The 12,616-nt window shown below is 46.1% G+C and overlaps 1 protein-coding gene across 2 annotated transcripts in view; it reads right to left on the bottom strand.

Annotated features, from left to right (window-relative positions):
• Nucleotides 1–9,808, bottom strand: part of ATF7 (activating transcription factor 7) — a 44,030-nt gene extending 34,222 nt beyond the window's left edge. For both annotated transcript variants that reach the window (XM_009695272.1, XM_009695273.1), the window contains exon 1: nt 9,761–9,808. In XM_009695272.1, the coding sequence (XP_009693574.1) occupies nt 9,761–9,808 (48 nt within the window). The remainder of the gene's footprint in view (nt 1–9,760) is intronic.
• Nucleotides 9,809–12,616: the final 2,808 nt, after the last annotated feature.

Raw genomic sequence — 12,616 nt, 5'->3', positions numbered from 1 at the left:
GGTGCCGAATCCGGCAGCGGCGGACGGCGAGCCGACACTTTGCAGCACGGCTCATCCTCCGATAGCGTTTTCTTTGACAGGACCCGCATTAAAGCTGGCTTTTGCATATTTTAAGGCGTTATTAGGTATTCTGCAGCCTCGGCACAGCATCTCTAAGACGATAGAGGGGAAAACCGTGCAGCTATTTCTTCAAATCCAGAGGTGCTATTTCTTCATTTTAATTGCTGCAGTAGTCAATACGGCTAAGAAATCCTAACGAGGGCTTGTTCTAGAACAGGCATTCACCGGAACAGAAATGTAAAAGCTATTGCCAAACCTCACTGCATCTCCAGAGCAAGAAGTCAAAGTCACAGCCCAGACATTTCTGAGAAAATCCAAACTAGAAAGGAACTAACATGAGTTGAAGTTTCTTCTCTCCTCCACATACACGTTAAACCAATTCGTGCTAGTAAGCAATTACTTTACACAAAAAAAAACCCAAGATATATTTCATTGACCAGATCTGGGAGGTTTCTAGTGAAATATGCAGCGGAGTCTCATCAAGCATGTCCACCACGGCTTCCAGAGACCTTTTGCCAGTCAAATTCTAGCACTGCATGTACAGTACGCACAGGAGGACGACACTGTGACAGCCTAAAATACATATAACAACAGTTTCTGGATTAATTTTGCTTCATTGCCTGCCCCTTATAAAAAGCTCCCTCCCACAATGGCCTTAGGGGTGGATGTCCCAGCTTGTTGCTGTCCCTGCGTAGGAGTGAAAAGGTGCTCCTACACACCCAGACCTTCACACGTGGCTGCAGAAGGGAGAGCAACTCCTGTGGCTCCCACTGGGAAGGAGAGGGAGGGCAAGGAACAGTGTCTGCACGTACCACTGTGCTTGTAGCATCACAGAGTTTCCACCTACAAACATTCCTGACCTCCAGGTTACGTCGCTTTCTACCTTGTATTGTCTTCTGACGAAGACTTTTTTTTTTTTTAAAAAAACACCCGATACAAAACATAGCACCCCAACAGATTAAGGTGAAGATCTCACGGGTCTCTGCATCCCGCTATCAGCATCCCCGATAACAAAGGTTGTCCTCAGAAGGTGTTTGGCAGCGGGGTTAAAGCCAGGATGCTTATCTACCTGCAAAAGGACAGCAGAGAACAAGAAAACCAGCAGGAAAAAGGAGAGGACACCATGCAGTAACTGTTAAGTCTCTCACTGTTAGTTCCAGTTTCAAGCTGGCCATACACCAGTACGGGAATCGGGTGTTGCAACAACCCCTGCATCTGTGACGCTGCAGCAACCAGCCGGGGGTTATTTTTAAACAACAGCATTTCACGTGGGGAGGGAGACAGGGGGAAAGGAAGGCAGAAAAATAGAGGAATTAGCAAGTCCAAGAAAGGGGGCAGGGATGAAAACCAAGCCCCACGCTGGGTGGGGTGTGACAGCTGCACAGCACCATCCTGCTCGGTGGCAAGAGGCCATCATCCGGCACCAACGGAAAGGGCATCGGGGAGGACTGCAGTCGGAGCTGCGACAGCAAGCGGACCCCCCCGGGAGCAGGGGGAGAAGCCTGTGTAAAGCCCTTGCAAGCCTTTTCTTTTTCCTGCAAGGACGGCTCTCCCAGTCATCGCTCTGCAGCATGAGGGGCTTCCAGATTCATCACGGTCAGACCAGCCACTCGGTCCCCGGCTTTCCAAAGCGTCCTGAAAGACCGTCAGCGTGTGCCGAGAACACCAAAGCAGCCATCACGCTAAAAGCACAGCTCCTAATTAATACCTAATCAGCCAGAGGGGATGCAAACGTGTTTTCCTGCAATGAATGAACCACTGGTGTTTCACGTTATTAAAAGTTGAGTCTTTGGCAGAGGCTGGCGCGGCAGTTTCTTCCCAGAGCCGCAGGATTTATGCGGAGGTCCTGCGAGTCCTTTGGCATCCAGGCTCTTATTTAGAAAAGGGGAATTTGGAAAGCTGTCCAGACCCATTTCCATTTGACAGACAAGTGTCTGTGTCAGTTCAGCACCGCACACGTGCTTCAAATGCAAAGCAGAGCTGGCATTCTCCGAACTGGCAATGAATCCCAACCATAGGAATGATAAAGATTTTAACTTACAGGAAATGCTGCTATTAAATAATATTTAAGTCTTAATTATATTTTAAAACAGCCATTTTATAAAAAAAGAAGTTCTATTATAGTGCTTTTGTAGTTAAAGGTCTGTCAACATTTCCATTTTAAACCTTCATTTCTAGGGGGTTTATAATTTGGTCATAAAAATTCATTCTAGACTGGAACTTGGCATACAGGGGCTCAGCCTAGGAGCAATATTTTTTATTATCCAATTTGGTTTAAATTGGTTTGGCCGTTTTTAAGTTATAGGAGTGTAAAAAATAAAACGTTTACTGGTTTCAGATGCCTTCTCAAGCTTATTATTATTCAAAATTAGCTTTCCCCTCCCCATCTCCAAATATACCTTCAGCAAGAGGTGGGAGATATCATTTCACTTTGCTGACAATACACGAGTTACAATTCAAATTAATTCACTTCTTTTGATGCTAACAACCTAAAGAGTTACTATAGCCAACCACTACTTTTACGCGGACCCATTACATACTGTAAACGCTTGGAGATTTGTGTAGCATCTGCCATTTTGTGCTTGATGAACAGGTACTGCAGCTGTAAAGGCCTTAATTTGAAATAAATAATTAACTCTGGAAACCTGCATTCCTGTAAAATAATAGAAGACCTTTAACCAAGATGTTTCTCTGTAGAATTTTATTTCAGCTGTGGCAGCTTCAAATAAAAAGCTGCAGATGTGAAGCAAGCAGGCGTATACAGCTAGGAATTCCTCGCCACAGAGCTTCAGACGTTTCCTTCAATTTAAAAAACAGAAAAGAAACTCCAGTTTATGGCTCAGCTCTTCAAATCACTTGGGTGCAGTAGGGACACAACACATACGTGACTTTGCATGCTAACTACAGACAAGGGGTATCTGTGCCCAAGCATAACAAAAAGCTCGGAGAAGGATTTTATTCTTGCTCCATCATTAACATCCACAATTTTTCATGTTAATATTTGGCTGGTAGAGAGGGGTGTCAGCTGCAGCTCGATCCCCAACGGGGAATGACCCTTCTGGGCACAGAGGGGAAGCCTTTGGGTCCTGCCTGGGGCCACCTGCAAGGGCTCGCAGGCGGATGGGAACTGCTTCTTGTGCGATCCAGCCCTTTGCTGGGGTCCTCCCGTGACACGCAGCATCTAGCCTCATAGCATTGTGGTGTCTGGGTCACTTGTGGGCCCCAGGAGCTGAGACCTGATGTCAATCGTGCCTTGTAACCCTGGAAGGGGCACAGTTGCAAGTCCTGCTCTTGGCTTGCCCTTCTCACCAGCCCTATCCAGCTTTGGTGATCGGCATCATCCACCCTGCTCCACCGAAGCCATTCTCTCTATTAATAAAGCTCAGATTTCCAAAGACATAACGGCTCCTACCTTGTTAAATCAGCGGGTGTTAGGAGCCTCAATTCTCTAGCAAAAACACCCTGCGCCTGTGTCCGAGTCCAGTCCCACTCAGTTCCCGTGCCAGGACAGTAACAATTTCTACTGGAGGACAGGGTGTCATAACTCTGCTAAATAACCATTTAAATTCCTGTTTGCTCTAACAGCAGGTAGCCAATCGGGCTGAAGTTTCTCAAAGATTCGATTTTAACACTCTGAATTTCTTAGGCAGTTTGGCTTCCCTTCACAAGCTTCAGGAACAAAGTCTCAAGAGGCAGACTCTAAGGAGGCTGTTAAATCAACACACAAGTATTTCTTTCTGTACATGCTGATATTCCAGCCGAACACGTTCGTGTCCTGCGCAGGCATGGGGTGCTGGCCAGGGCTGGCAGCAAGCTCCAGCAGGGCTGAGACATCCCTTTGGATTTTCTCATAGGAGTAAAGGTGGCTCCCGGCAGCTTTGAGACAGGGAATTGTTTTCTTACCTTTTGCTTTATGCCATGACTGGAAGGACAGGAGGATGGTAACAAAGCAAACGTTTGAAATTATAGTAAGAGAAAGATGCTTTGTTGGAAAGCAGATGAGCGTGGGCACTTTCTTCCTCTCACCTCTGGGCTGCTCTACACACCTGCCTACTCGCTTCACTATATTGTTCTGCCTCTTTTAATGACAATAGTTTGTCTTCGACAATCTGCTTCCACTGAGGATGTTCAGCCACTGACAAGACCCGCAGAGACAGGGACAAGACTCATGCCTCGAACTAGTGGAGTTGGTCCCTACCTGAAATGGGGATCCCGTACCCGGGATACACGGGTATAAATGGCAGCTCAGGCTGCCAACAGTGATAACTCCGTGGCTGGAAATCCGACGGGAAACCTCCGAGCAGCCAAGGCACTGTGCGTGTCCTGGGCCACTTGGAAGTTTGAACCATGACAAGGAGAGCTCGCCGCTTCTTGGAAAGAGAAGAGGGCCTTTTTTTTTTCCCCCTCTCTACACCAGGACTCATATAAAAGGAATAATCTATATTCGTTTGGATTATACAAGCTACAAAACACACCTTAGCTTCAGTTCCACATTTAACCAATCGCAGAAGCCATTTGTTGCCTCGTATATTACAAAGCAATAGAGATTTAAGGGATAATGGTCATGGCGGCAGAGTATACAAAGCAATAAACTGCTTTTGAGGTTGGTTAAATGCCAAGTGATGCTGAGGCCTCAATGCCATAAACATTATTTCTATTATATGACAAGATAAGAGGATACAATAAACCACAAAGAAGAAAAATCATTTTCTGGCCTCGTGAAAGTTCTGGGCTTCGCGTTTCTCGGACAGTGCACGAGCATCACCTCAGTGGCATGGGTTTAAGGGGAATAAATTGTTAAATTAAGGGTGGGTTTAAAAAGCAAACGATTGTTTGAGGAAATGGCCTGTATAACTGTAGCGCTGGAATTAGGACCCGAGTGATGATTTGTGTCACTTATAAAAAGTGAAATGGCGTGGAGTGGGGAGGCAGGGGCTAGGGAAAGTCTTGCTCCCAGTAGAATATATTCAATATTATGGCCCCTCCATTAGTTTGGGCAACAGGAGTGGACCAAACAGTTTTATTAATAAAGATGTTCCTCCGTTATGACACTTCATAAAGCCTCAAGCATCCAGTGCTCCCAGAGCCTTCAGAAGAGGAGCAGAAGGGGCACGACCGTCGGAGAGGCAACGTCTATCCACCAGCCTGTTTTTCACGCTGCCAACTTGCCTGCCCAAATCAGCCATCAGGCACCCCGAGAAGGGTTTAAACACGGTTTTATGAGGGAGGATACAGAGCCAGACATTGAGCGACTTCCCTCTGCCACCACCAGCTCATGGTAATGAAGCAGCACCAGAGCATCTGAAGCCCCCTCCTTCCTTCCAGACCTTTGCTCTAGATGCCTTAGACAGGCTGGCCAAAGTTTTAATTACCTTGTGTTAATGAGTCAGAGCTGTCTCATTATACAGACTTAGTTAATACCTTTCGACTTTAATGGCAACGCTAAAGTTTACAGCTAACACTTGGTTGCGCCAAGGCTGCCTTTCATCACTCAGTATGTTTTAAATGGGATTAGAAGATTTTAATAATGATTAGCGGCGCACACCACCCCCAGATTAGTTTCACTTAGCAGATTCGATGAAAGCCTTACTTGAGGCATTGCTCTATGTCTTCGGCAGACGTTTCAGAGGCAGGGTCCTGCCTCTACCTCTCTCCTCGCCTTCAGAGAGTGGCATGGGGAGGGGGTCACGTCCCTGCTGAATAGCTCTCCTCTCTCTACACAGAGAGGGCCGGGGGGAAGGGGGTCAGGGAAGAATGCGTCACCTGTCCTCTTCGAGAAGAAACCAGATAAATGACCTTGAGAAGAATCTTTTTTAAAAGCAGTATATGCGGCACATTTAGAAGTCAGCTGTGTCACAGCAGACTCACTGTTGGGAAGTGATCGCGTACAGAATCCAAAAATAACAGCCATTAAAGACCTAGCAACCAAAACATGTTTACATACCCACTGAAAGCCCACTAGCTGTGATGATATGGGGGGTACAGCAAGGTCTGCTCATCTATTTTTGGTGGCCATTCCCTCTTCCCCCTCCTCACTTCCCTGAAAAGTTAGCTTTACAGCCTTTTTCCATATAGAAACAGTGAAAGAAAGGAGGAAAAAGTAAAAGGGCATACAGCATAAAACACGGGGCTGGTACCAGCTACAGAGGGAAAGCAGCAGCTAATGGTTAAAAGAAATTACACCAGGAAGCAAAAATATTCCCCCCCCGCCCCTTTAAACTAAAGAGGGAAAATCACCACTGGCTTCACAGTAATTGTCTCCAGTCTCCTGTTCAAATTAGTTTGGCTCTGCTCTCCCTTCTTCTCCCGTGACCTCCCGTGCTACGGCACGTCTCGGCGCAGCATTTGCAAGAGACAGAGCACCGATTTCTACGCGTGGAAAAGGACTGGGTGATTTGTTCCCAGTTGACAGAGAAATCCAGAAGCCCATCTCAATTTCCTCAGGACCAAAGCAGCCTGTTCCCATGGGAGCAGCCCACCAAAACCAGAGTACACCCCTCAAACAGGGGAATACCCAAAAGAGCAGGAATCTGCAGGGATAAAAACACACCAATGAACTGGGCACAGGATCAAAGGTTTAGAAGTGAGAGAAAGGAACGGAGACGCTGGAGCCACGGCGGTGAAAGGACACGGTGAGCCAGGCATTATCCCAAAAACACTGACCCTGATAACCAAAGAGGCTCGACAGCCACTAACACCATCCCATTCAAATGGCTTTTTCCCCCGCCCCAAGCAAAGTGCACCCAAAGGTCTTAAAGAATCAGAAAAAAAAGGCTGAATCCTGCAAGGAAGTCTCCCGCTCCAGTGCCGGCCACAGTCCAGCTTGGTTTTGAGCTGGGAAAAAATTTCCCGTGCTGTAAGCAATAACACAGCACCGCTTGGGCGTGCATTTGGGTGCCTGGGTGAAAAAAAAAAAAAAAAAAGATTACCTTCCAGAAAGCTCAAAACTTTGGATCGTACAGACTCTGACAGGAGGCGTAGGCACTCAGCACCTGTGGGAAGGTCAGGATGTTTCTGCAGCACAGAGCTGACCGCCCCTTTTTGTCCCCTACGTTTGAAGACAAGGGTCTCAATCTTTAGGAATGAACGGAGATAGGTGCAGCCACCTCTGACCCTTGTTAAGGCTTCACTTTAACATGAGTCCACACGAAGAAGCCATTTCTGATGGGATGATCCACGGCGGCTTGTCAAGGGTCAAGGTTTAGTGCCAAAAGGCAGCACAAACCGCTGGGGAAACAATGCCGTGCGTGCTTCGGCGGTCAAGCCCTGCAGACAGCTGCTGGCCACCATCAGCCCCCCAACTTCAAATTCGGATTTACTTTCAATATTCAAAACTACCAATTGCGCTACCCTGTCCCGCTCATCGCAACGATCCAATTTGACTCCACTTGCCCCAGAAAGCACAGCTCAGTGAACGTTAATTTTAGCTGATGATCCTTCTAAGACGGTCTGTACAGCTCTCGGGTACCGCTGCGCTTCTACAGCAGCACTGCTGCGCGTTAGTGGTGAGCAGGATTTGTAAAGGCTCTTAAAAACCTTCAACGTGAAGCTGATGTACAGAATAGAGGACAAAAGGTGCAGGTAAGACACCAGGACTTACAGCGAGAGGCTCGGAGCTCCGCGTATTTAGTTAGTCCGCAGGACTGTTAAGGGATGACTTGATCAGTTAGCAAACACCTACACACATCAGAAATTTGATAGGAAGGATCTTCTGTCTAACAAACAAAAATTAGCAAGATCCACAGCCTGGAAGCTGCAGCCGAACAGGTTTAGACTGGAAACAAGGCATAATTTTTCCCGACCAGTGAGAGCAATTAACTATCAGAACAACTTAACCAAGGGCTGTGGTGAATTTTCCATCACTGGAAATATTTTAAATCAAGCTTGGATCATCATTATTTAATACACGCTCTGGTTTGAACAGGTATTGAAGGACGTTCTAGGAAACTCTGCACGAGGTCAGGTTAGATCACAATGAATCATACTGGTATGAATTACCCGGATTCTAACATTTCAATATTAACATGAAGAATTGTCAGAATTACCCATAAGCAGCAGTCTGGAACAGCGAAAGGAGGAAGCAACCACCTTTATATGTCATTTGTGGGAGATTGTGGGAGATTAAATTTAAATACATTGTTGTTTGCCTTAATTGCTTGTTTGAATCCGATTTTAAGGTTGTATGATTGAAGTCCTCACATCATTAAGTGCTCAAATACAGCTAATACATTTTATAAATGACTTGCACAATTTCACAGGCAAGGAAGTTCAAGATAAAAAGCAGCCTACCAAAAAAAAAAAAAAGGAAAAGAAAAAAAAAAAAAAGAGGAAGATCACCTGCAAGTGGATAGAAAAGGCTTCAGATGAGACTAGTGCTAGAATTGCCAAAAAGCTGAAAAGGCCTAAAAGCTGAAAAGTCCTAACTATGTATTTTTAAAGAGCTCCGGTCCCCAAGAATTACCAGATGAGGTTTTTGACCCATTTCTGTGCTATAAAGACACATGCGTCACAGAATTCACATGCGGTGGCAGAGGACTCACCCTGGGGATCCAGAATTATCTTTAATTTCAATTGAGAGACCCACAAGAGGCATTAAGCTATTAAATACACTCAACAATTGCGAGGGGAGAAGGGGGGGACGGACAGGGGGAGTACCCTGGGATCGGTTAGAGCTCCCCCCGCGTCGCAGCCATAATAGCTTGGCAACCCAACACCCAACAGTTGCAGCCAGGAAAACAAAGTGTGTGCGCATCACTTAATATCTAATTAAAAGCCACAATTCCCGCCCTCTCCCCTTCCCTTACAAAAGGCATCTTAGCATTTTGAGGTTCAAACACTTCAGAACAGACAAACCCAATTCTCCACGGACTCTGCTCAGGGCTGTACTTCCACAGAACACCCAGTTTCTAATAGCTCCCGTTAAAATAGCCCCCACAATAATTGCACAATCCCCTCGTTCCTCCCATTAATACAGTGTGGGAGCCGCCAAGACATTGCACCACCGAGCACCGGAAAGACCTTAAGTTCAGCTTTAGGAAAGCACTGGTTTCGTTGCAAAACCAAATTAAACACAATGGAAAGGTGCCTTCCCAGGCAGGCAAGCCTACAAGAAAGGTCGTATGAGTGAAAAGGGGACGTGACTCACTCAAAGCAATCATCGTTAGCCCTAGGAAAGTGAGCGAAAGTTTTGCAAGGCCAAAGCCAACTCTAGCATGCTGTCCGTGGAGGAAAAATTCACAATTTTTTTTTTTTTGGCAAGCCCAAAATAGACTGTGGCAGTTTGGGGTTCGCATAACACAAACCATCAACTGTCACATTCTCAGCTGCTTTACAGAATACGCTATAGCAGCTAACTCATCCCGGCAGAGAACGAATATCTGTCCTTTGGTTAAATAGCCTTGAAAGAAGATGAGCAATGTTATCAGAAAACATTAACGGGAGATCAGCATGTTTTCTCTGGGCTGTGTGGGTCTCATGGAAAGCACCAGCAGAATAACAATACACCACAAAGCAAGGCAGATTTCATTACTTTGGAGTGCCTGCACTTGCTCATAACCTGGATTTACACACTGCAAATCCTCTGATCTGATTACCTCCAGTGATCACGTAAAACACCGGCTTTAAACTCTTTGCCTCAGTGATAAAACAGCCACTTTGATTCACAACGACACATTCACAATAAAGTATACTGTAAACGTACCTGTCCACAGCCGGGGGCATTGCACACAAACGGCCTGTCGTCTCCCATATTTCATGCGGCTGAGCTAAGCTGAGGAGAGAGGAGAGAAGAGGAAATTGTTAAATAAGCTAAAAAAATTAAAAATATCAAGAGCAGAAGCTGCCCTTTGCAGGGCTGTAATTAATCAACACCACGCTCGCGGGGAAGGAGGATCTCTTTGTGCCCTAGACACAAGCAGGGAAGAGAAATTAATCTGACCCAAGTTTAAATAAGACTTTGGAGGGCCCAGTCGATTTTTCACGTATGAAGAGAAAGCAGTGCATCGCAGCTAGAAGGGCTCATTGGGAACCGTGACAGTGAGACAGTGCGGAGGGCTGTAATTAATCAACACCACGCTCGCGGGGAAGGAGGATCTCTTTGTGCCCTAGACACAAGCAGGGAAGAGAAATTAATCTGACCCAAGTTTAAATAAGACTTTGGAGGGCCCAGTCGATTTTTCACGTATGAAGAGAAAGCAGTGCATCGCAGCTAGAAGGGCTCATTGGGAACCGTGACAGTGAGACAGTGCGGGCCAACGAGCAGGCAAGGAACAGGAGTTCTTCCACGCCTGGGCTCCCACCAAGGCCCACCACCAATTCTCCAGAGGGTCAAGGGACTTTCTGCATCTCAGTGTCACCACCTGCAAGACGGGGACAGCCTGCTTCATCCTCCCTTAGTATTTACAGTAGAAAGCACAGACACATAAGCAAAGACAGTGACAATCTACAGGACAAAAAAAAAAAGTGCAAGCAAGAAGCGATCAAATAAATCCAAGTCCTCTCTATGTACAAGTTATATTTTCAATGGGAGAGAACTAAAATTTGTCATTTAATTAATTAAGGGATTATAGGAGTGGTGCTCCGTTTTACAAGGCAATAATCTGGCTCCCTAGTGGGTAAACTACAAGGCTGATGGCAGGGGTAGTTTATCACAGATTATAGCCAAGGATAACAAAACACTCAGTCCTATTATGCTACAAGTGAAGCTATTCTTATTAATAAAAAATAAGAGTAAATAAAGTAACCCCCACCACCTCAAATTCAAGAAATAATGGTTCCCTCCACCCACTGATATTTTTATAGCAGGATTTTAAAAAGCTATAATAAAGCAAATGCTATCTCTTCAGGGGGTTTACTGTGCGAACATGTTCTGGCTGTTCACGTTGCTTCCAGCATCTCTTACTCCAAGTTCGGCACTTGGCTTCAGCGACGCATGTCAGCCTGCTACAGCCAAGAGCAGAAATGAAACCAGAACACGGCCAAAACGCGTTCACGAAGACACAGGCTCTTTTAGTTAGCTTTTTGCATTTCTAACCATTAATACATGCACGCACGCACACACTGAGCGGCAGCGATAGGGTGGGGAGACTTGTTAGTTTTAGGACCTATATATGAGAAAGTGCTCCAAGAATGCAACTTAGCAGCAGAGGGTGAACGTATGTGCTACAGAAAACAATCCCCTTCTGTTTTTCTTGAAAAGATGCAGAAAACAATTATTAATACCAAAAAAAGATTCTTTTTTTCTATTACCATGTGCTAGGGCAGCGTGCAGCTAAAACACGTGGCTACAAGAGATGGAATTCCCCTCCCCGAGCGCTGGCTCGGCTGTACAGCAACAACCAAAAGCTACGAGAAAAGTAGCTGCCAGTTCTTCTCCCACAAAAAGCGGGAGAGATGTCCACAACGCTAAACTATGTTTGGATTTATGAAGCTAAACTCCAGGGCCTATGCAAACACGAACTCACAAAGGATAAATAGCCCACTCACAAATGGAACGGGCGAGCAGCCAAAACGCTCCCCAGCATAGGATGAGCGTAATAATAAAGGCAATAAAGATGGCCAGGAACAGCCACCCACCACAGTAGCCCCCCAGGAAAGCCCACAGAACTGCCAGCCCCGTTTCACAGCTCAAGAGTGGTGTGGCAGGAGACGACAACAGCTCTGTATTGGAAGATTAAATCCTAGTGAAGGCTAGCCTTGAGGTGATGTGGGCACAGATGACAGCAAGATGACTCTGTACGAGGATACATTCAAAAAAGGTAGGACTGTCTGTACCATCCTTCTGAACTTCCACCAAAGCTCCAAACTGGGAACTCGAGAAACCAAAATACTGACCCAACTGCTCTTGCCTGCTAACGAAACGGGGTTCTCGCCTCCATCCACAACCAACAGATCCTCCTCCAAGAGGAATCTCCCTCAGGCCCTGAAGTAGCTGACTTACATGCATCTGCTGCATCCTAACAGCGGACATACGAGCAGCTGTCACGATCTCCTCTGAAGGCAGAGAGAAGCTCAGGCTTCCTCAGGAAGTTTTAACCTCCAAAAGCAGTCTCTAGCAAGGAGGGATGAAGAGCTCAAACCTTCTTGTAATACCAAACCACTGCTCAGATCAACTCCCTGACGCTGCAAAGAAGGGAAGCACAAGACTGATTAAACACTTTTTAAACACAAGAAGCTACAACTCTGAATCAGTCAAGAAACAGGGTTCAGTCCTTCATCACCCACTCCTAGCAGAGGCAGCCCAATTACTACTCTCTGCAAGGAAATAGCAGGAGAAATCAGATCAGACACAAAGGAAACATCCACTCGATGACTACTAGAGTTATTTTACCGTCACCTGTGCAGTATGGCAGCAGATAAGACTACGGTATCAGGACAGAGGCCAAATTTAAAAAAAAAAAAGCAACAATTGCTGTCTTGGGCAGCCTAGACCTTGTTTTTCCCCTCTCCCAACAGTCAGACTGCAACTAGTCTCACTTTGTGCCGGTTTTCCTCGTCCATAGGAGACAAGGATCCATCCCACATCTCTCCGCACGGCCAAGGCTCCCAGGAGCTGCAG

This window comes from Cariama cristata, unplaced genomic scaffold, assembly GCF_000690535.1.
Source record: "Cariama cristata isolate BGI_N322 unplaced genomic scaffold, ASM69053v1 scaffold22662, whole genome shotgun sequence".
Lineage (NCBI taxonomy): Eukaryota > Metazoa > Chordata > Aves > Cariamiformes > Cariamidae > Cariama > Cariama cristata.
Note: the sequence above shows the minus strand (reverse complement) of the source record. Positions and strands in the feature narration are given on the sequence as shown.